This window comes from Zootoca vivipara, chromosome Z1 (assembly GCF_965207765.1).
Source record: "Zootoca vivipara chromosome Z1, rZooViv2.hap1.1, whole genome shotgun sequence".
Lineage (NCBI taxonomy): Eukaryota > Metazoa > Chordata > Lepidosauria > Squamata > Lacertidae > Zootoca > Zootoca vivipara.
In genome coordinates this window covers 18,708,040-18,733,252 of record NC_142583.1, presented here as the reverse complement: position 1 = coordinate 18,733,252, position 25,213 = coordinate 18,708,040, and the positions used below count along the sequence as shown (strand labels likewise).

Sequence of the window (25,213 nt, the reverse complement as noted above, 5' to 3'; positions counted from 1 at the left end):
AAATTTTGGGGGGAGATGTTAAAAGGATGTTAAGAGGTGCCATTGAACAAGAGCTAAGATAATAGTTTTGACATTAGCTCTCTTCAGGTGCACAGCCTGAACATGTGAGGGACAAAATGTGGCACACAACATTCCCATCATCCCTGTGTGCACCTGTCCAACCCAACCCCACTCCTCACCTTACAAAGCCGCAAGTAAAGTCAAAACCTCCAATCCAGAGGTAAAAGCATGAAACCAATGCAGGAGTTGAGACAGATTTCCTATACGAGTAGTCCTTCACTCATAACATTATTATTTCAGTATTATCATCTTACTTAAGAATTTGTGAATTACCGGTAAAAGACAGGTTGTAGCTTTATGCAAACCTACTAGTGGAGCCAAGGAAGGTAATTTTCTCACTCAATGGTCCTGTTTAGAAGCAGGGATCCAAATGTTTTGGTTTGGCTTTGTAACAAGCCACGATTTGCTATCAGCGTGCGCACACAAACATGAACAGTCCTCTGACATGTGCATATGCTATATGCTGAGCTTTGGAGAAGGACCTAGAGAGATTCACACTGCCTTCTCCAACCCCAGCACAAAGTGACGGAAGGTCTCACTTATTCTCAGAGTCTTCTGCAAAGAACTTGTAGGAGAAGCAAGGTCTGATCTCACTTTGCACTTTAATTTTTAATCAAATACCAACACCAAGACTAAGACCAATGTACTCAAGTCTGGGGAATCTGTACCAAATAGTATGCCTAAAGGTAAAGGTAAAGGGACCCCTGACCATTAGTTTCAGTCGAAGACGACTCTGGGGTTGCGGCGCTCATCTCACTTTACTGGCCGAGGGAGCTGGTGTACAGCTTCCGGGTCATGTGGCCAACATGATTAAGCCACTTCTGGGGAACCAGAGCAGCGCACAGAAATGCCTTTTACCTTCCCGCCTTTTACCTTCCCTATTTATCTACTTGCACTTTGACGTGCTTTCAAACTGCTAGGTTGGCAGGAGCAGGGATCAAGCAACGGGAGCTCACCCCATCGCGGGGATTCAAACCACTGACTTTCTGATTGGCAAGCCCTAGGCTCTGTGGTTTAGACCACAGCGCCTCCTGCGTCCCAAAAGAGTAAGCCTACAAACCCTTAAAAATTATATTTAAAAAATCCAGAGTTCCAGAGATGAAAACACTCTTATATGCTTTATAACTGGTTTCAGGAAGTTTGTCCTAAACTTTTCAAAAGTCTCTCATTGAAGTCAGCTCTTGCACAATACTTTAATTGCTGTGCTGAAAAGAAAACATTTCTACAAATATTATCGCTAGCAACTGTCATCCTGAGAGCTTGATAAAGCAACACCTACACTGCCCTGCCCCTGCAACAAGATTTCCAGTTCTAGAATGTGAAGATGTTTTGATCATTTTGGTATAAACTAAATAATGTTGGAACTGAAAGCAAAGAGGCTGTATTTTGTTGCAATATAGTTTCATATCAAAGCTTTACTAGTTGCAAATTTCAAACAAACTGACTATGTCTAGCTATAAACAGGAGGTTACAAGTACGATTGGTGGGGTATTTGGATGAAAACTGTAAACAAGCTGTCCTGCATTAGTTTTGAGTGAACATGCATTATAAAATTTTCAACAGGCTGCATCCGGGTGGCAGTCTCTCACTGCAAGGCTAAATAAGCAAAGCAGAGGAGGGAAAGGAATTGCCTCAAGAAAGAGCCACCAAGAACGATCCTGCGCCACTTTGGGCACTGCCACACATAATACCTACTAGGAGCATTATGATCTTACCAGCAGCACATAAATCACATTTGACTTGCATCTGTCAGGTTTTAAAAACCACCATACCCAATATTTGTAATAAATCCTCTACCTGCTTACCCAATCTGCCTGTAAAGTCAAAAAGGCAGCTATCACCATGTGTTTATATGCTGAAAATGCTAGAGGTTTGAGTTCAATAAACATGCAGTCCATGTTCTGGAAACAACCTGAAGACACATTTAAGTTGTTGTTTTAAGAAACTTACCAAGAGAACTTTGTTTGCAGTATCTTTTGCAGACTGTTCTGCCGGAATCCCACAAAAGCCATTCTGCTTCTGCTTCTCTTCCCCTTGAGATATCTGACGCAAAGCACAAGGCTGCTCCCAAGACTCTGCACTATCCATTTTGTCGCTCACTGTCCCACCCGAGTTCTGGGAGCATGTAACTGCCACAAGGGAGCATGTCAAACTAGGGCATCTTGCTTTGTCGACCTGTTCCATGCTCTGCTTCGACACTGTTGTTTTTAGAGCCTTGTGGGAAGTGTTTTCGGAATGAGTTGCAGCATGCACAGCTTGGCTAGGAAGGTGTTTATTAAAATGTTGCTTGAGAGTTTTATTCATTGGTGCTTCTGCTTTTGTACCTTTATCCAAGTCTATTTTTTTCCTCAATGCTGCAGCTGAAGAGGGTGGTTGCCTTGGGGAAGATGACGGGGAGGATGAGGAAGCTGTAGACAGCTGAGGAGATCTTTGAGCAGCTTTTGATGCACTACTTTCTCTTGGCTGAGACACAGGCCTGGACATAACTTTTGGCTTGACATTTTTGAAGTTTGGTTTTGGAAAGCTCACTATCTCTGCTTTCCTAGCTTTGGTTATGGTAGCTGCAAAGGGAGACCTGTTTGGCAATTTAACTGCAACTCGTTCAGCATTACTTTTCAATGGTGTCCTCCTGGGGTGTTCTTTTGCCAAGTGGCCATTCTTTTCACCTTTAGAAATTCCATCACCAACTTCATCAGAGGTAGCAAACACAACAAAAGTTTTGTTTGTTGACCCTGCTTCAGGAGGTGGAGAAGCCAAGTTGTGCTCATCAGCTGAGGGACTAAGAACCACAAAAGTCACATGGCAACTAGGCTTAGCCAGATCAGCACTTTCTAACTTCGGTATATCACAGTGTAGCGTCTCGGACATTTTATCATCATGTCCTTCGAGCAAAACCTGATCTTCTTTAGAAATATTTTGTGCTTTGGTCAAGATCTCCCTGTCTTTGTCAAACTCCTGTTCTGAATGCTCATCAAAGCTCTCAATTACTAGAGGGCACATGCCATCAACTCCAGTTTCAGCTTCACCATGCTCAGGTGTGCTATGCATATATTTCTTGTGCTCATCATTGAACAGATTAAATGGTTCCATTTCTGGTGAGCTCCCACAGCAAGAATCACCACATTCTGCATCCTGCATTCCCTGCTGTTCACTGCTCTGTGATACTAAATCTATATAATTGGTGGTCTTATCTCCTGTCAGTGAATGAGCAGTAGGTAACACTCCGCTATCTAGCTGTATGTTGCTTATCATATTTGGGTTGCCAAAGGCATCTAGCTTAGGGGAATCAGCATTGTGTGTGTAAGCAACAGTTTCACAAGTGTCCCCAGAATATGCAGGCATCTGAGGGGCACATCCCACCTCATAACACTTGCTTCCCACAGTATCCCCCAGGTTTATAATGGTAATGAAAGAGCTACTTGAACTAGCACCTTCCTCTTTCATGTGGGCATGATCTAATTCATCTTGGATTTCAGTAGTTGTGTTTAGTTCCACAGCAGCAAGGGGCACTGGATGCCTTACGTCTGCCTGGCAATAAGGCACAGATTCCTCCATACTGCAATTCTGGATACTCTTTATTGCAAGACCCTCTTTGAGAGGGTTCTCTGGCTCCTGGAAATTCTGATTGAAGGCATGCATGTAAAACTGTTCCTTTGCACAAGGGATGTGCATGGCCTCCAGATCTGAAGTCCCCATGCAGATATAGTCACTGGCAGTCTTTTGCAGATCTTTTGCTTCAGAGCTCTGAGGAATTGAATAAATATCTGCCTCACTTGTATCCTTAAATTCGATATAGTCTTCATGTCCCAGTTCTTGGTGGCAGTGGCTAACAGGGCCGCCATTCAGAGAGGTTGACGTCGTGGCGTTACACACATATTTATTGCCATTTTCATCCCTGATGATTATAGGAGGCTGCAAGCCCTGTTTCTCTATGCTTTCAATGTTCATTTTTGACTGTGTTTCTAGCTTGTCCTCATCCCAATTTGCAGAATGCTCAGGATTTAAGGCATTTTCCATCACTTTTTTAAAAGCTTCTCTCAGTTTTGTTTCTGTTTTCTGGAATTGTAGGACTTTTCAAGTATATTTCCAATTCTGACCTGAAATGGAACATATGGAAAAATTAGAGAACACTCCTTGCTTTCCCACCTCCTTTTTCCCTTTAGGGAAATAGCAGCTTGGGGTGTTGCGTTGGCTGAGAATGTACAGGAAATGGTTAGCTTCCCTTTCATGAAGTCCTAAGCTGGATCAGGGCCTCTACAGCTGCCTTTTGGGGAAAGGGGAATAAACAAGTGCTAGGGCCCATTTTTAAAAGAGGAAGAGGGGGAGAGGAAGAGGAAGAGGACTAATGTTTAACAGCCCTGGTACCTGACCAAAATTAGAACAAGATAAAATGCAGCTGATATGAAAAGTTCAAGCATGTTTTAGGCTTGAGGACTAAAAACCAAGAACTTCATGCCAAGTAGTTAAAACCCTACAACATATCATTAACACATACTTGGAGGGTGACAGCCTATGTGGGGATGTAGGTACTAAAAAATGTAAAGCACTTTTCTCAACAGCATGCACTGACAAATAATACTGCACATTTGGCTACATCTGCATCACACACTTAAAGCACATTGCTTTCCCCAAAGAATCCTGGGAACTGTAGTTTATCCCACACAGAGGTACAATTCCCAGCACCCTTAACAAACTTCACTTCCCAGGATTTAAAGGTATGGTGTGGATCCCATCACTGTATCCTGTAACATTTGCTTTTGAGAGCTAGGCCTACACATTTCTTCTACAAGTCTACAATATTGCTTTGATATTTCCAGCAGTTTGGTTTGAAACTTGTTTTTTGTTTAAAATACATATAAAACAAGTACAGTGGTGCCTCGCTTAACGAATGCCCTGCTTAACGAAATTGCCGCTTAACGAAAGGATTTTTCGAGCGGAGGTTGCCTCGCTAGACGAATTCATTTTATGAAAAATTCGTCTAGCGAATCGCGGTTTCCCATAGGAATGCACTGAAATTCAATTAATGCGTTCCTATGGGCAAAAATAAAAAATAAAAAAATTCAATGCATTCCTATGGCATTCGCTAGACGAATTTTTCGTTATAAGAAAAGACCCATGGAACGAATTAAATTCGTCTAGCGAGGCACCACTGTAGTCAGGTATATGTTTTTTCCTCACTGCATCAGTCTGCACAATACCTCATGTGTCCCTCACTGGCAGGCTGAAACCAAATACTCGAAGAAAGCTTCGTCAGCTGAATTGGTACAAAATAAAAAAATCCTTCAGTAGCACCTTAAAGACCAACTAAGTTTTTATTTTGGTATGAGCTTTCGTGTGCATGCCAACTTCTTCAGATACACTGAAACAGAAGTAACCAGACCCTTATGTATATTCAGAGGGGGGGGTGATGGGAATGGGTGATGGGCTGATAGGAGTGGTAAACCTGTTGATGACTGTTAACGAAAGCTTGATCTCCCCCCCCCCCGCAAGACCAATTGCAGTCATTAACAAAGTTGGTCTTTAAGGTGCTACTGAAGGAATTTTTTTATTTTGTTTCGACTCAGACCAACACTGCTACCTACCTGTAGCTGAATTGGTACACATTAGAACTGATGAAAACAAGAACCGAGTATAAAACTATAGGCACTGCTCTCAACCTAGTTAAAGCCACTGGAAACTAATGTAAGTTTTCTAATACCTGCTAGGCTCTTCTTCTAATCATTCATTCCAAGTTGCATTTACTCAATGGACCAGTACATAGCCCCCAGTTTGGAGCATATCCATGTCAAAGATGAAACCTGTTCCAATTTTAGCCATATTTTCTCCCACCCAAGCACCACCCTCATCCCACAGTTTTCAGAGGCTCCCTTGCCCCCCCCCAAGACCTTTTTACAGGGGGCATAGGGTGAGAGGAAGGGGGATTCTCCTTCTGCGAACTTTCTTCCATTTGTGGTTGCTCAAGATCCAAAATGTTGGAGAGTGAGTTCCTCCAGCACCCTCTGATTGACAGGAGTTCCAAAGATGCCAGAGCATCTATCCCCTCACTCATTAAGCCGTTCCAAGCAAAGCTAGGTTCTTTTTACAATTTCACTCATTAGGGACTCTTAGTATTGTGCGCAGTAATCAGAGCAAGCAGGCAAAAAACAAATCCATCATTATCCATTCATCGTGAATATCCGAGACACTTTTACCTAACATTTCTGTCTCCATTTATCGTCCCATTATGCTTCAGGTCAGTCTTAATACAGTACAACACACACACACCCCAAAAACCCAAAGGTTTAGGTGCACGCAAAAAGTTCAGAAATCAATCCATCCTTCTAATTACCTTTACTGTGGTACCTCGGGTTAAGAACTTCATTCGTTCCCGAGGCCCATTCTTAACCTGAAACTGTTCTTAACCTGAGGTGCCACTTCAGCTAATGGGGCCTCCCGCTGCCGCCACGCCATGGCCGCACGATTTCTGTTCTCATCCTGAAGCAAAGTTCTTAACCTGAGGTACTATTTCTGGGTTAGCGGAGTCTGTAACCTGAAGCATCTGTAATTTGAAGCGTCTGTAACCCGAGGTACCACTGTATTTTCCCATTATATTAGGGATGTGGAACCTGTGGCAACCCTGAGGTAGCTGGACTATAACTTCATGATGCTAAACATCACTGGATGGAAAAAAAGCCAGAGATGCGACTGATGATGACCTGAATCTGCAACCTATTTAGGATGGGAGTATATGACACTACCCACAAGTTCACACTTACTGCTTAGTATTACAGTGGGACCTCAGGTTAGAGACGCTTCAGGTTACAGACTCCGCTAACCCAGAAATAGTACCTCGGGTTAAGAACTTTGCTTCAAGACGAGAACAGAAATCGTGCAGTAGCGGCGCGGCGGCAGCGGGAGGCCCCATTAGCTAAAGTGGTACCTCAGGTTAAGAACAGTTGCAGGTTAAGAACGCACCTCCAGAACGAATTAAGTTCTTAACCCAAGGCACTACTGTATTTATGAAGCTTACACTGCGTTACACCCTGTTGACTTTAGGTCCATCTGGTGTATCATCCCTAACATCTACTATATATTGTTGACTTGACCAAGGCACTCTTATGGCAAACATTTCCTGAAACACTATTGGAAATACTGTAATACCCTTGCACGGCGGCAACGTTATCACTTGCTTACTCTGTTTATTTGAACTTTTAATCCACCTTTCCCTGAAGGCTTACAGCAGGAAAAACAAAACATTCAAATAAAATCAGGATGGCTTGATGGTATGCTTAGTCATCCTTAACTATAATATACCTGCCCAAAGTCTTTTATTGCCTCTGGGAGACACTCTGGCTCAGGATTATGATGTTTCTGAAGAATGAAACTCAGAAGCTGGGAGTACCTCCCAACAGCAGTTTGTTTTGGTAGGCCCTCGTTATTGATACTTGATGCTTAGCAGGCATCGCTCTGCAATGCCCATGGCAGAAAACAGAGGCAATGTAAATGTTACAGTATGCTAGAGTGTTTCGGTAACTTAAAATGAAACACCTGAAGAGTTCGAAGTTTATTTTACTGCAGCCCTTCCATTTAGCCAACAGATGACACACAGGGGATTGAACACCTCGATCAGGCATAGCACAGATCACTGCAGTGTTACAAAAGTCTGAGGAAATGAAATAAATGAAAATTGCATGAACACTGCAAAGGTTCTCCTGTGCCTCAGGAGGGCAGTGGCTCATTTGCAGAGCACCATTTTCTATCTTCACACAACAAAGCTTGTGACCACAGTAAGAAATAGGTTTAATCCTGAAATTCTGGCTGATTAGGGGCTTGGCTAGGACTGGACATGCTGCAATCGTTGGCTGCCTAGAACTATGCAGCTCTGATCAGAAACATACAGAGAAGTGCTTGAATGTTTCATTAAGAGAGATATCCTGGTAAACAACACAGCCTATTAAGATTTGACACACATCACAACTTGAAAGTCACATATTGCATCACCCCCACAATACAAATACAATTCTTTATCTTTTAATGGTAAGAATCCAAGCGTTATAACAATATACAACAAAGAACACACACACACATGGGATTAATCTAAACATTTTAGAGCCAGTGTAGTACACACAGATATAAAGAGGTTTGCATACCACAGCAATGCCTAAAAAATCTGTATGGGAGCAGTGTTGAGTCAGGAATCCCAAAAAAACACCCAGTTTTATAAGAGTTGTAAATGGCTTCCTGGAATGAAGTTACACAACCATTCTGAGCACGCCACATCTAGCTATTAAGTATTAAAAGAACAATACCCCAACAGTGCAAGAGGTCTCGATTTATGTTGGCGGCAGTAGTATTTTTTACATTTTAGAGAGAGAAACTGCAAAAACATTCAATAACTTAGAAGCTGCACTAAAGTCACAAACTCCTCCATGAGTCAGCCAGAAACTATTTTATGTTTATCTAATAAAACGCAAATCCATCCAATCTGTAAACTTTTTGCACAATAGTGCTGAAAGTCCACTGGACCCCAGGAAACTCATGAAAATTCCCTTCAGGGCCTCGTTGCAGTCATACACCCCCAGATTTATTTTTAATAAAGAGAGATATGAGCTTCTAACAGCCCTCAAGTTTCTACTGTGCTGAAAAGAAAAGTCTATATTTTCTCCTCCTGCTTTTACATTTTTCCTTCTAGGCTGGAAATGTCTAAAACATGACATTTGTTCCCCCTGGGCCAAAAACTGAAACCAAGCACATTCAACTTAGCACATCTACAAACGTTATCAAATGTACATTATAAAAACCTTCCAGAGCGACTGGCATCTCACTATCGTGCACATGCTAAAAGGAAGGTTATAATCATAATGATCCTCGTGTTCCTTTGACAAAATCTTGCCAATATATTCTTTGGATAAATCAAGGAGGCAGTGTGCATTTACAAGAGCACAGCATGTGTTACCAGGATACTCCAAATTCAGGTAGGTAGCCGGGTTGGTCTGAGGCAGTTGAAATACCGTATATAAAAAAATTATCCAGTAGCACCTTAAAAGGTAGAGGTAAAGGGATCCCTGATCATTAGGTCCAGTCACAAATGACTCTGGGGTTGCGGCGCTCATCTTGCTTTACTGGCCGAGGGAGCCAGCGTACAGCTTCCAGGTCATGTGGCCAACATGACTAAGCCGCTTCTGGTGAACCAGAGCACCACACGGAAATGCTGTTTACCTCCCCGCTGGACTTACACTTTGATGTGCTTTCGAACTGCTAGATTGGCAGGAGCAGGGACCGAGCAACGGGAGCTCACCCTGTCACGGGGATTCGAACTGCTGACCTTCTGGTCGGCAAGCCCTAGGCTCTGTGCTTTAGACCACAGCGCCACCCGCGTCCCAGTAGCACCTTAGAGACCAACTAAGTTTGTATAAGCTTTTGTGTGCATGCGCACTTCTTCAGATGTTCCAAGTTATTTACTAATATTCCACAAATTTTAAGTCCTCTATGTAGTACATAGCAACATTTTATCGGACTAAGCTTCGGCTAGATGTTTGTACTGTCTTGATGCATTCACTTCATTTTCATTGTCAGTAGTCACCGAAGCTGAAAAATTTGTCATTAGAATAAAACAATAAAGGAGATGAAAAAATTATCTGAGAAGAGTAGCATCTCTTGACTTGCAGTGCTGTAACAAACACAGTACAGATCATGTTCTATTTCTGCAGCATTTATTCCATTAGTTTTATCCTAGGCAGTTGCTAATCAGTTATCCCATTATGAACTGAGTAGAATTACCTTAGGAGTTGTTTTGTTTACCTTTAGAAAACAGCATCTTGAAGCAAACTTACTTTTACCTATTGAGCAGAAATGTAATAGGTATCTCTAGACACAGCAACTAAGGGTTAACATTGCCCTATCCAATTACTTCCTGCCACACTCAGCACTTGCAAACCACAATGGATTTCTAGTTAAGAGGGCACTTTTCTCCAGATATCTAGGCTAGAGAAGCATGCAAATTGGATAACTGTGCTGGAAGCATGGGACACTTCACTGTCTGCATTCCAGTTGCAAATAGATTGCGTAGGTGCTGTCTGAGAGACACAGCATGTTTTAGATTTAGGGCTTGGGGTATTTAGATCAATAGTTGTATTAAGGCACAAGACTACTTTTTTAAAAAGCAAACACCTGATTCATATTAACACTATCACTTCAGCAGCTACTGCTAATGTGTTTTTGTACCACTGCCAATCTTTAAGCAGAGGAACACCAATTATTTGGGAAGGCCAGAACAAGAGAGGAACGTTTTCTTCTTCAAAATATCAAGCAGGGTGCATTTTAATTTAGATTGCACACAATCTGAACCCATCTAGGCCACACAGCAAGATGCTAATTTTAAGCGCTTGCACAAAAAGAGCCCAAGACACAGACAGGCAGGCATTCACATTACAGTAGGTTACATTTTTAAATTCTGGCTTAATATAAGTATCGGAAGCAGTATGTTGAGGCATGTGAAACTTCAGAGATATCAAGCTGTACATGCCATCTGTACTACATTGCCACTGTCACGCAGGAAGCAGCTTACAATTATCCAGAATGCAATATTACCTCATTTGAAAACACACAGAAATATTAAAGCATTTGAAAGTAGTAATCATGAATAAGCCTACTAAACAATGTTCCCTTGTGTTTCTTTTCATTTGCCTGACAACTATCCCCTCCCGTCAGATGTCAAGGAAACAAACAACTATTGGACTCTTGGAAGACATCTGAAGGCAGCCCTGCATAGCAAAGTTTTTTAATGTTTGATGTCTTGCGGTGTTTTAATTTGTTGGAAGCTGCCCAGCGTGGCTGGGGCAACCCAGTCATATGGGCGGCATATACTACATCATCATCATCATCACCCACCTCAATATTTATAATGAAGCTTTTAAAAATATTTAGAGCACAGTTCTACCTGTTCCCTGCTAGAACTGAACCCCTGGGCAATCAGAACCTATAAAGTGTAAGGATTAGACACAAGGCAATATTGCATTGAAATATAAGCTGTCAACCATTTCTACCCTTACTGTAATTTGATTCCTTAATAAAATACTTAAAAATTGGAACGCAGGAAGTGGCCTACACACTTTGTATACTCAATATCCTCTTAACCACACACATACACTACTGGGTCTGTACTATAAATCTGCAAGAAGAATGAATGGGAATAAACAGGTTATGTCTAGCTAGTGAGGACTGGCAGCACTGGAGTGTTACTTTCCTACTCACGAGAAACCCCATACATCTGAAGAGATTTGGGCTTCAAAACCACAGAGATAGTGGCAGAGACACCTTTCTTGGGAGTGCAAGAACAAATACTATATTTTTAAAAAGCACACAGCATTTTAAGAATTGATTAATAATAATAATAATAATAATAATAATAATAATAATAATAATAATTTATTTATTTATACCCCACTCATCTGCCACTCTGGGCGGCTTCCAACAGAAAAATAAAATACAATAATCTACTAAACATTAAAAGCCTCCCTAAACAGGGCTGCCTTCAGATGTCTTCTAAAAATCTGGTAGTTGTTTTTCTCTTTGACATCTGATGGGAGGGCATTCCACAGGGCGGGCGCCACTACCGAGAAGGCCCTCTGCCTGGTTCCCTGCAACTTGGCTTCTCGCAACAAGGGAACCACCAGAAGGCCCTCAGTGCTGGACCTCAGTGTCCGGGCAGAACGATGGGGGTGGAGACGCTCCTTCAGGTATGGGTCACTCTTGGGGAAACCAGATTACATCAAGCCCATGTAATAGGAGCCTATGACCCACAGGTGTAATAAGGCTGCAAGGCTTCCCAATTTGGCCCATAAGGCAGTTTTGCCAAGCCACACCCACCTGCCATCACATGATATCAGATAAGCAAGAACACAATTTAAAGTCCTGAATCAACAGTCAGTTAGTGGCCCTTACTCTGATTGCCCCTGCTATGAACCTAGCAACCTTTGCTGTTATCTGCTCATTTTGATCGGATAGAAGAAAGGACATTGTGGCAGTAGTTTAGCACCCTGGGATGGTTATTATGAGTGGGGTGATGATCTCGTTCCTCAGGTCTTTGTAGAGAGTACAAGACAGGAGGACATGTGCCACTGTTTCGGTGCTACCGTCTCCACAGGGGCAAAGACGTTTCTCAGGCATGATCTTTTGGAATCGACTCTCAAGTCCACAGATGGCAAAACATCTAGTCTTGCAAGTGTAAAAGCACGTCTGTATTTTGGGATAATAAGTTTGTGCAGATATGGGGCCAGAGAATCAAAATGGAAAGGTGGAAAATGAACAACAAGAGGAGAATTTCCTTATTGTGGCCAGGTTGTTCTGATGCTTGGTATCTTTTAGACGTTGGCCAATAACCTACATAACGATTATTTCCCTGTAATAGAAAGCTTAATCTTTTTTCTCTTCCAATATTATATTTACTTTAACAAGGGCGCCGTGCTAAACGAGACCATGTCTTGTTTCCTGACAACACAGGAATTGGAGAGCAGCAAAGTATTGTGCCTAGGATTTCAGCAGGGTAGTGATGTGAGGTGAGAATATTCTCCGGAGAAAATTCTCGAGAATTAGAATATTCTCGAGAATATTCTCTGCTAGAAAATTCTCTGAAGAATATTCTACACAGACTGTAAATTCTAATGTAAGAACCAGTTTTACAACTCACATTTTAAAAATCTAGTAAATAATAAGTCAAGCTGTGATATTGCCAGTGTAAGTAATGAATTATTTTATTTTATTTTTATCCAGTTACAGTACAATACTGGGCATTGTGTCATTCACCATTGGGAGTTCTGAAATGTGAGCTACAGAAAACATTTTTTTTTAAAAAAAAATGCTATTCATTTAATTTGATGAACATTTGAATTCGTATGTATTTTAACTATATGTAATAGCCTTTTTCTATTTTGGTGTGACCTTATTCTTAGCAATTCTATACCCTTGGCCATACAGTGTGGTTTATTTATTTTTACAGAAAGTAGCTTTAATGCTTTATACAGTTAAAGTACCTAGGCCTATAAAACTATGTGTAACAGCATGTGAGGTGGCCTTGATTTAAACAGTTGACGTTTCTATATTTTTATTTAGTTTTTGGTTGCCATCTGAACAGGTTTACCCATGATTAAACATGTATATTAACTAATTATATCATTTTCAATGCATTAAAATAAATATTCTCCTATTTTAAATGAAAATTCTCTAATATTCTCATTAATCGAGAAAATTCGAGAACATTCTCCAAAAGATTATTCTCGAGAATTTAACATCATTACAGCAGGGTGCACTAGTATGTCACACATGCACATTGAAACCATAGTTTAGTTTAACTGAAGTTTGAAGCGTGGGTGGAGAACCTTCTTTAGTCCAATGGACACATTCCCTCATAGGCAACTTGCAGGGGGGGCACATGTTAGGGGTGGGTGGGGCCAGAGCCCAAAAAATGGCAGAACAGTAGGTGTGCCTCTTACCTTTGTATACTAGGCTACATTCCAGTCAAGCAAAAGTCACAGGCACAAACACAAACCCTTCCCCCTTTTCTACTTTGGCAAGCAAGAAGCATCCTTGACACAGTTAAGCACTTGAATTCCTAGTAGTTGTTGTGACAGTAGTGTTTACATTCATCCGGCATGTAAAACCACATCGTTTCACTTGCGGTTAGAAAGCAGAACACAGATAAAAATGCCTATAATCCAACCTGACAATTTTTTTAAGAGAGATCTTTTACTCCATTTACTAACTTGCTATTTCCCCATTTGACTTCCATCTAGCTATTTCATTGCAAGCGTGTATTCAGCTGCTCAATTGCATTAAAATGTTTTTGCTCTCAAGAATGGAAGGCTCTAATGGTTCCACTATCAATATTTTCCCAGTGCCTTGATGTCATAAACCCCAATAAGGTCCGTAGCCTGCTAGGTTCTTTGTTTTTTGTTTTAATACACAATCTACCCTGGCTTTCATAAAACTTACTAGATACTTTACGAGTGTGCACACAAAAATAGTATATATATATATATATATTCTCTTGGCCAAAACAAGTTCCCATAAGATGAACCAGACACAAGAAAACTATTCTGACTTTTAGCACTTAAAAATAAACTTTTTGCATTTGGAATAAACTTCCATTTCCTCATGAACTAAAATAAATGCAGTAAGGCACTCACCATGTTTGTGCGGCGGTATGCATATTCAGTTCCTAGCATCCATTAAGACAAAAGGAAAAATGCAGACTTTTCACAAAGACTCCTGTCATGCGAGTGCTGCATTCACAGATCAGGACAGGGCAGAGTTTAGTAACTTTTTCCTAGCTGAAGGATTTTCCTGGGACTTGCTGCCAACCAAGCATCAAGAGCTAGTTGTTTGCCAGTAGTGCACCGCTCTGCTCTTGCCAAGCCTTTTGTGGCTTTTGAAGGGTGCTGGCATGTACATATCCTGCAAGCCCTACAACTTTACTTACAGTAAAAGGAAAGCACAGCTTGTGAAAGTGAGCAACTGGTTAGCCATTTAGCTGTGGGAGGAGCTGTAGGCTATTAGCATTCCATGTTGCTTAGCAACTGACAGAGAGCACGATTTGCAAAAAAAAACCACCTTTGAATCAGAGAGGAGGGAACTATACACAGTAGTTTAGTGGCGCAGAGCAGCCCTTGGAAACCAATAAAGTTTCATCCAAGGAGAGTCACAACACTAGCACTTTCAGAAGCATGCCCATTTTTGCATGTTTTTATGGATAGGAGGCAATGCTTTAAAGAGTTGACAGTCTTTTCTTTAACGGCAAGGTTTTAAGCTACAACTACCCATTATTGGAAAATGCTATTTTACACCAATTTCTCCCTGCAACATTATAAATAATAATCTTGTAGACATACCAACCAGAGCTGTGACCTTAAACACACTTGCTTTGAAATAAATCTGGATACAGAGTCTCCGACCTCAATATAAAAATGCCTTAACTTAAAGAACAACATTGTAAAGTGCGGTAAGAGAATTTCAGCTTTGCTTTCTCACAATAGAAAATAAGACTCCTGCCAACTACCAACAAATCTCAGCATCAGATTTAGATTTATCTCTAGTACTGTATACTCTTACCCCTGCAATCACATTGCAGGGGTAAAAGTATACAGAACAGAATACTCAGAACAGAAAAGATTTCTACATAATTGCTACCTGTTCGATATAAACAAATCTCAAATTGAATGAAAGCAGACATATTAAGAGGAAGCTATACTTCATCTATCCTCTCAAAGTGTTTAGGGCTGCTTGGTATTTAATATAAACATTCAACTGAACAATGGCACAAAATTACATTGCAATATGTTTACAGTTGGTGCTGTGGGTTAAACCACAGAGCCTAGGGCTTGCCGATCAGAAGGTCGGCGGTTAAAATCCCCGCGACGGGGTGAGCGCCCGTTGCTTGGTCCCTGCTCCTGCCAACCTAGCAGTTCGAAAGCACATCAAAGTGCAAGTAGGTAAATAGGTGGTGGGAAGGTAAACGGCGTTTCCGTGTGCTGCTCTGGTTTGTCAGAAGTGGCTTTGTCATGCTGGCCACATGACGCGGAAGCTGTACACCGGCTCCCTCCGCCAATAACGCAAGACGAGCGCCGCAACCCCCGAGTCGGTCACAACTAATAATAATAATAATAATAATAATAATAATAATGGGACAAAGGACTGCTTCAGGGTGTGCATACACACAGAGAGAGCAAATAAAGACATTTTGCTGCCTGTGGCAGAGGAAAAGATAGTCCCCACTCTCCCAGTTTCTTCTTCAGAGCTGATTGGACCTGCAACTGAATCACTGGTGAATGGACAGCATCCTCTACAGCATCCTCTCTACTGCAACTGAAGGCAGCAGGGTACCACAGGAAGTGCATGACAGGCCATTAACCATTCTCAATTGACTATGGTCCACAGAACTCTTGAGTGTGAGGTGGGAGAAGTACTGGGCCTATTCAGCAAATGTAGGTTTGTAGCACAGATATGGCCTAAAACTTATATTTTGATAATGTATTCCATGAACACCTTACCCAAACATCCTACAGCAAAAAAAAAAAAAAAAGCTGATCCATTTTATCATGATCCATTTTACTACTGGTAGTGAGTAAAAGCCATATGCTCACAAGACTATCTGCATTTTATGGATTTTGTATTCAGCTGTGATTTTATCTGTTTGCATTTTACCTTCCCTAGTCACTCTGATACGAGGGTAATAAATAACCATAATACTCCAGGAAGGGAAAATTGGCAGCCCTCCAGACGTTGTTGAACTCCAGCTTCCATTAGCCTCGGCCAGTATTGCCAATGGTCAAGGACGACAGACACTGTAGTTCTAAAACACCTGGAGTCATGCAAGTTGTCCATTCCTATGGATGGATAACTTGCATGGGAATTGTAGTCCAAAACATCTGGAGGGCCGAAGTTTGGGGGTGCCTGCTCTAATGGTTCCACTATCAATATTTTCCCAGTGCCTTGATGTCATAAACCCCAATAAGGTCCATAGTCTGCTAGGTTTTTTGTTTTTTGTTTTAATACACAATCTACCCTACACAATCTACATTCCTATTCCTTTTAATACACAATCTACATTCCTATGCTACTTCCTAGTCTTCAAGGATACAGATAATTTGCACTGAGTAGCAGAAGATAATAGAATACATGAAACCCCTCTAGAATGTCACATTGCAAACTTCAGGTTCTCCTGGGATCTTTGGATAAAGGACAGTTAAACAAACAATGTCTAGTGCATCAGCTACGTCTTGCTTGCTTTCAGAGTAAGAGCTTCATCAGTTCATTTCTTTTTTAACTCGCAAGTCCTGAATTACTGGCAAGAGTCAATTTGAACTTCTAAATAAATACAAAATTCATTTTTAAAAAATGTTCGTTTTGTCAGTTTACATTTCTTAGTGCAGAAAGTATTGATCTGATGTGTAGAGATCTTTCCTATTCTACTTAATTCAAGAGGGTTCTGGAAGCTTCTCTGTACGAAAGAAACAAGCAGAAGATTCATGATGTTTGGGTTATTCCTTCAGAGAAGCTGGGTACAGCTGGCTTAAACTGGGAAGCCTGGGTTTCACTTTCTCTTTCTATCTCTTTTCCTTCTGGTGTGGTGTTCTGTACATAGTATGCTTTGTGTTAAGTCTTATTACAAAAGTTATTGCAAGTTTAAGTCAAGTCTGCTGCAGCTGGATTTTTTTTTTAATGGACAATGCCAATGCCAATCCTGAATGGATTGAATTTGTGGCCACTATGCGCATTTGCCTTCCATAGCAGTGATTTTGGATGAAATATTATTTGCCTCTGGTCTATTTTTTTGGTATCCTGAAACGTGTTGAAGTTGTTACTCAGCTAACTTTTACATTGGAATCTTGCTCTCGATCAATACTGAGTAGAATTTCATGACACATTTGCCAAGCTGAATAGGTACAGTATTTGCCTTAAATGGTCTTGCTCAGCATCTTGACTTGTTGGAGGACCACCACAAGTAGTGAATGGAGACTAAAAGTGTCTGCCCCACCCCCGCAAGTGGTTGGTGTTTAGTATTTTTGCCACCATGTTACTCAACAATATATCTGTCACTGAGTTTTTTGGGGGGGGGTTAGATAGGTAAGTTTGGCCCTGGGGCTGCCAACTGCTGGCCCTTGCACCGGGGAAATATTCTCAGTGTGTCAACAGGCTTCTTCAAACTTTGCAGGCACAGTGATCCTCAGGGCCCCTTCGAACTCTACAATTCTATGATAATTTTTAACCTTATACAGTACAGTGGTACCTCTACTTACGAATGTTTCTACTTACGAACGGAGCTCCGTCCACCATCTTGGATGCGGTTTAGATAGGATTTTTTCTACTTACGAATTTTTAGATAGGGTTGCTTCGACTTACGAATTTTTTCTCCCAATGCATTCCTATGGGACTCGACTTACAAACTTTTTCGACTTACGAACGTGAGTTCAGAATGCATTAAATTCGTAAGTAGAGGTACCACTGTACTTCAAATATATACCAGTAGGAGAATAATACTTGTATATGTCTTTAAACATTCACAAAAGGCCAGATATTTCATCTTATTTTCTGCCTTAGTGATCCATATTTATTATTCCCACTATTTCCCATCATCTGACTGGGAGTGCTATTACTTCTATAGCCAAAACAGCACCTGCACACAAGAGGGAAATACCAGCAGCCTCAGGAGAATCCCAAGCTTTGCACATGAAAAAGAAAAAAAGTTTAGAAAAAATGAAAAGGGGGGGCTCCCTCCCAAATAGGTAAAATAAGGACCAACCATGTTCAATGGCCACAAAATATAGGCTATGAAAAGCAAGGGTAGGGATAAGATACAGAGCTACTGGGAAACCAGAGGAGGGGGAGAATTCAAATGAGCAGCTGAAATCCTCAACAAGGAGCATATCGCACTGCAACATTTTTGTAATAAATAAATAAATAAATGCTTCATAAAAGCAATTCGTGTGAATAAGCTGCTTTCAACAAGTTTAGAAGCAGGACTTTGTAGATGGAAGATGGCAGCAAACCTGCTCAACCAGTTTAATTTATTACAATTTAATAGGGGTGTTTCACATCTACACAATCATGCTGACAAAGGAAATCCTTAAGTGGTTCTTAAATCAGGGCCAAATTACATCTGTATTGTTTATGGGCCAAGTGCAAACTTTTTCTTTCCCAAATTCATGGTAGAGAGGAAGGGTCCATATCAGGAGTCTGGAATGGAGGTAGGTCTGGATTTGGGAGTGAGGGAGATAAACATACCTGCAATTTGTACTGGGAGGAAAGCTTCCATTTACTCAAGGTGGGAGAGAACTGGTGATGTTACAAGCTTCCTCTCTCTACAACTGTTGTCCCCTCATGTTGTACATAAATAACTAGTTAGTATTAATAGTAGCTTTACTCTAACCAGAGTCTGTTATACTGTACACAAGTGATAAATATAACTTACACCAGTGTTATTGAATGACCTTCTACAGAAGTGTTCTCTCATCAATATACTAGCCTAAGAAATCAGCTCGATGTGACTGCAATCGTGCCTTCCTGCTGATTTTAGTTTAGTTAGCTTCCCAATATTCAAAATGAAGCAAATGCCAGTGTGATATCACAGAGTTACCAGTTTCCATTTGCAGTGATCCTCTGGCAACAAAATTAGCAACTAAGCCTTGTTGATGCCATCAGCTACCTTTATGTTGCAATATTACTACCCGTAGCAAATATTATTATGGATCGTTTTACTATTTTTATTTTCTGGTTATTTGTTGTTTTGCATTTGAATATAGTATGGAAGTTATCTTGTGAGGCTAAAAAGTGACATAAATCTTTTAAATAAAGAAATTGTACCCACCAGGCATGTACTGAAATGCAGCCTACCAGATGTTAATTTGTACTCCTAGTGGGTATACTTATACTTCATACAAATGTATGAGTGGAAAATGTTTACAATTATATTGCACTAACCCTGTGGAATGTTTTCTCCTTCATTGAACTCCACTCAGAACAATTTCAGAATTGTTCACCATACAAAAGAATTGAGGGCTACTATTCGTCAATAATTCTAAAGCCATCTCTGGCTCACTCAGCTAATTTCATATTACTTTGGATCCTGGCCATATTTACAAAGTATCCTGATCATAATACTGAAAATGCTCAGCAGACATGCACTCCCTGCACATTTCCCATGTTTCCTATTTCTCCTCCTCATATAGACTTTCTAAATATGCAGGAAGCCTACAACTGAATATTTTTAAAAAGCATTGAGCACTATCCAAAGAAGAAGTTCCTCTAGCACAAGGACTTTTTGTTGTTCAATAGAGCTCACATTCATTCTTCTCTAACCCACTCACCTACCTAAATCTGTTTCAGGGGTTCCTCTAACCCTCCACAACACAATTGGGAAGGATGCAGAGGCACACAGGGAGAGGAGCAAGTGGAAAGCCTTGTGCTAGTAGAATCATAGAACTGTAGAGTTGGAAGGGACCATGAGGGTCATCTAGTCCAACCCCCTGCAATGTGGGAACCCTTTGCCCCATGTGGGGCTTGAACCCATGACTCTGAGATTAGGAGTCTTGTGCTCTACCAACTGAGCTACTCCAGGCAATGTAGAACTACAGTCGTACCTTGGAAGCCAAATGGAATCTGTTCCAGAAGTCTGTTCGACTTCCAAAATGTTCAATTTCCAAGGTGCGGCTTCTGATTGGCTGCACAAGCTTCCTGCAGCCAATCGGAAGCTGCAGAAGCCCTGCCAGACATTCAGCTTCCAAAAGAACATTTGCAAACCGGAACATTCACTTCTGGGTTTACAGCGTTCGGGAGCCAAAACGTTCGACTGCTAAGGCGTTTGTCAACCAAGGTACTTTGCTGGGCGACACCCTTGTCTTAATGTTCTAAATATACATCTGCTGGAAAGTAATGTGGGCAATGCAACAACACAACAAGCTCACATTAGTAGTGTCATATTTCCTGGTAAGTTGCGTCACCTAAGCCATTTGGCCGGGGAGAAGCGAGAAAAAAACCTGGCTCCACCCCTCCCACAAAAGCGAATAAAAACTATGCAAACTTGTGTCCTTGTTTGTGAGTGGGGCAGAGGACCCAAATGACATACAGTCTAGACCCAGAAAGTCCTGTTGACACCCCTGAGCACATTACAGTACCTGGCTACGGCGGCAAGGTCCAATGTGTCTACATAGGGAGATATCAGTTGTACTAACCTAGATGGGTACAAGGCACACCTAGCAACAGACACCACCTGTGTTCAGCTCAGAAGGACCCCAAGCTATGGACTTGGTCCTTAGCTTAAGGAAGTGCAACTCCATCCTCATCAGTTGTCTTCCTGACACACGGTACTTCCATCTTGTCCAGCTCAAGCCTCAGCTTGTTCACCCTTATTCATTCCCAAAGTGTCCAACAAACACTGAACTGTTGACACACAGGATTAACACAAAGCAGCTAGTATATTTTTTTTCAGAGAAGAATACTTGAATCTTGCACGAACACTTCACCTCTGTTGATAGCAAGCTGGCATCACTTTAGAGACTTCGTAGCCATTCAAAGAAGTGATGATATTCCAGCTGAACTGTTTAAAATTTTAAAAGATGATGCTGTTAAGGTGCTACACCCAATATGCCAGCAAGTTTGGAAAACTCAGCAATGGCCAGAGGATTGGAGAAGATCAGTCTACATCCCAATTCCAAAGAAGGGCAGTGCCAAAGAATGCTGCAACTACCGCACAATTGCGCTCATTTCACACGCTAGCAAGGTTATGCTCAAAATTCTACAAGGCAGGCTTAGGCAGTATGTGGACCGAGAACTCCCAGAAGTGCAAGCTGGATTTCGAAAGGGCAGAGGAACCAGAGACCAAATAGCAAACATGCGCTGGATTATGGAGAAAGCTAGAGAGTTCCAGAAAAACTTCTACTTCTGCTTCATTGACTATGCAAAAGCCTTTGACTGTGTCGACCACAGCAAACTATGGCAAGTTCTTAAAGAAATGGGAGTGCCTGATCACCTCATCTGTCTCCTGAGAAATCTCTATGTGGGACAAGAAGCTACAGTTAGAACTGGATATGGAACAACTGAGTGGTTCAAAATTGGGAAAGGAGTACGACAAGGTTGTATATTGTCTCCCTGCTTATTTAACTTATATGCAGAATTCATCATGCGAAAGGCTGGACTAGATGAATCCCAAACCGGAATTAAGATTGCTGGAAGAAATATCAACAACCTCAGATATGCAGATGACACAACCTTGATGGCAGAAAGCGAGGAGGAATTAAAGAACCTTTTAATGAGGGTGAAAGAGGAGAGCGCAAAATATGGTCTGAAGCTCAACATCAAAAAAACCAAGATCATGGCCACTGGTCCCATCACCTCCTGGCAAATAGAAGGGGAAGAAATGGAGGCAGTGAGAGATTTTACTTTCTTGGGCTCCTTGATCACTGCAGATGGTGACAGCAGTCACGAAATTAAAAGACGCCTGCTTCTTGGGAGAAAAGCAATGACAAACCTAGACAGCATCTTAAAAAGCAGAGACATCACCTTGCCGACAAAGGTCCGTATAGTTAAAGCTATGGTTTTCCCAGTAGTGATGTATGGAAGTGAGAGCTGGACCATAAAGAAGGCTGATCGCCGAAGAATTGATGCTTTTGAATTATGGTGCTGGAGGAGACTCTTGAGAGTCCCATGGACTGCAAGAAGATCAAACCTATCCATTCTTAAGGAAATCAGCCCTGAGTGCTCCCTGGAAGGACGGATCGTGAAGCTGAGGCTCCAATACTTTGGCCACCTCATGAGAAGAGAAGAATCCTTGGAAAAGACCCTGATGTTGGGAAAGATTGAGGGCACTAGGAGAAGGGGACGACAGAGGACAAGATGGTTGGACAGTGTTCTCGAAGCTACGAACATGAGTTTGACCAAACTGCGGGAGGCAGTGCAAGACAGGAGTGCCTGGCGTGCTATGGTCCATGGGGTCACGAAGAGTCGGACACGACTAAACGACTAAACAACAACAGCCATTCAAAAGTGAGCAAGAGCACCAACACAACAGCTGACTAAAATAGAATGGTACCTAAATTAGAATAAGATTTGAGGGCAGGGGGGAGAAACAGTAGTACAGGAAAGTGCTGTATTAACAGTGAAACTGGGGGGTAGCTAATGACAAGAATTTGGGTACCTTCCCTAGGAATTAAGAATAATTCCACCATTCATCTTGGAGCAAGGAGGGAACTAGCCAACAAGCATGAAAAATGGTAAATTCAGGAACAGGAAATATGGTTTTTTAAATCAACAACAGAAAGTCATCTAGTTTATATTTGGCTATTACTTACTCCCTTTTACAATTTTTCAACAAGTGTCACAAGAATTCAGACAATGAATTTCACTATTTACATTTTAGAAAATGAATAAAACTTGGCAAAAATGTTGCGGCAACACGGATGGAGGGCAGGTTGCCCCCTCCCTTATAATTTTACCGAACTATTTTGCAGTGAGCTTGGAATGCAAGATCGGAGGTGGTCTATATAGTTCAGAAGCTGTAAGTCTTAGGGGCGAAACTAGGCTTATTTTCACTCGGGTCAAAGACCCAGTGTGGGGCCCTCCAGTGATGGAGGAAGGGGGTGTGGGGGTGCAGTCCATCCCAGGTGTCATCACAGAGGGGGTGACAAAATGAGGTTGTTGTTGTTTTTTAAAGGGCTCACAAAACTTTTTAGGAGTGACACGGCAGCTTAGGTGCCTGCAGGTTCCGCGCTGCCTGAAACAGCAGCGTGGGACTTGCCTCTGCCTACTCTGCCTCTCCCTCAGCTGCCCTACAGCTGAGGGGGAGGCAGCAGAGAGGCACCAAGTGGTAGAGAGGCTTGGCTCTCCCCGCCCCCCAGCTGCAGGACACACACACACAGCTGCACCAGGCACTTGAGTGGCTAGCTACGCCGCTGCCCCCCCCCACATGCATTTGTGTACACACACACACACACGGGTTGGGAGCCTCAGTGGCACCCCTCTGCAGGCTTCATCCAGGGCAAAAAACCTGCCTAGCCCTCCCCATTGCTACAGCTCTGGTCTTAGTTCCTTCTCCTAATGCAATGGGGGTTTCTGTCAGGAAATGAAGGGAAAAGGAGTAGAGACAAGAGGAATATGTTAGTTAGGGACATGTACAGCTCCTCCGGTTGGGAAGACTAAAGAGCTTGGTGAATGGCTCTTCTGTGTGTGAAGCAAATGGAATCCTGCTAACATGCTTTTTTGTCTGCATCTGTCTCCTAGCCCCCCCCTTTAAAATAGAAAGCTATTTATCACCAAGTTTAAAGTTCTTGTTCTGAACTGATTTGTTTATTATTCAATACAGTAAGTGTGTAAGTAAGCTACCATTAAAAAAAAATGAAACTATGCAGGGGAAGTGGCTTGGGTTCAGAAGCACAGTGCAGGGAAAGGATAAAGTGTCACTTTTATCTGCTCCGAATCTCCCACCTGATGATGAAGAAGAGGAGTTTGGATTTGATATCCCGCTTTATCACTACCCTAAGGAGTCTTAAAGTGGCTAACATTCTCCTTTCCCTTCCCCCCCCACAACAAACACTCTGTGAGGTGAGTGGGGCTTAGAGACTTCAGAGAAGTGTGACTAGCCCAAGGTCACCCAGCAGCTGCATGTGGAGGAGCAGGAAAACGAACCCAGTTCACCAGATTACGAGTCTACCGCTCTTAACCACTACACCATGATGGTTCTCAATGAGAAACCAGCCACTGGGCATTTGTTACATGCATGCATATGCAACGTGTAGTTAGGGCCTCTGGGCTGGTTCTAACATGGATACACATTGCTGGATTTCTCAGCAGCTAAACACTGTCAGCTAAAAGTGTGAACTACAACTCTGATTGCACTGTATTGCCAGCCACAAGTGCAATTTGATGGGCTCATTCATACCTTCACCGTCATCAAGTTACAATCCTGCTTCTGCAAAGTTGTTCAGTCTTCCCAAGGATTTCATACAGGGCTCTTTCCACAGTCTGACTCCTGCAGTGGTAGATGCTAAGGGTTGAACCTGCAACCTTCAACATGCTGTTCCCCATTAAAGTATGTCACTTACAAACGCCATCTCCAACTCCTCGAAAGATTCGATCAACAGTGTCTCCAAAAATTTTTACACATCACTTGGGAAGACAGGCGAACTAATATCAGTGTACTGGAAGAAGCAAAGATCACCAATTATTCTTCAACATCAACTTCGTTGGGCTGGTCATGTTGTGTGGGTGCCTGATTATCGTCTTCCAAAGCAACTACTCTATTTCGAACTTAAAAATGGAAAGCGTAATGCTGGTCATCAACAAAAGAGGTTTAAAGACCGTCTCAAGGCAAATCTAAAAAAAAGTAGTATAAACACTGACAACTGGGAAACACTGGCCTGCGAGCGCTCCAGTTGGAGAACAGCCTTTACCAAAGGTGTCATGGGCTTTGAAGACACTCAATCACAGGACGCAAGGGAGAAACATGCTAAGAGGAAGGCACACTTGGCAAATCCACACCGTCATCAACTCCTGCCCAGAAACCAATGTCCCCACTGTGGAAGGACATGTAGATCCATAATTGGCCTCCACAGTCACTTACGGACTCATTGTTAAAACCTTGTTTATGGAAGACAATCTTACTCAGCTACGAGTGATCGCCAAAGAGATG

At 42.0% G+C, this 25,213-nt stretch overlaps 1 protein-coding gene across 9 annotated transcripts in view; it reads right to left on the bottom strand.

The window, feature by feature from the left end:
* MTUS1 (microtubule associated scaffold protein 1) overlaps positions 1 to 25,213 on the bottom strand; it is a 109,936-nt gene that overhangs the window by 75,117 nt on the left and 9,606 nt on the right. For 8 of the 9 annotated variants that reach the window (XM_060278831.2, XM_060278833.2, XM_088659085.1 and 5 more), the window contains exon 2: positions 2,011 to 4,157. In XM_060278831.2, the coding sequence (XP_060134814.2) occupies positions 2,011 to 4,077 (2,067 nt within the window). In that variant the 5' untranslated portion in view covers positions 4,078 to 4,157. Of the gene's footprint in view, positions 1 to 2,010; positions 4,158 to 14,222; positions 15,385 to 25,213 lie in introns of those variants that run through there. The other variant, XM_035112826.3, reaches the window with a different exon arrangement.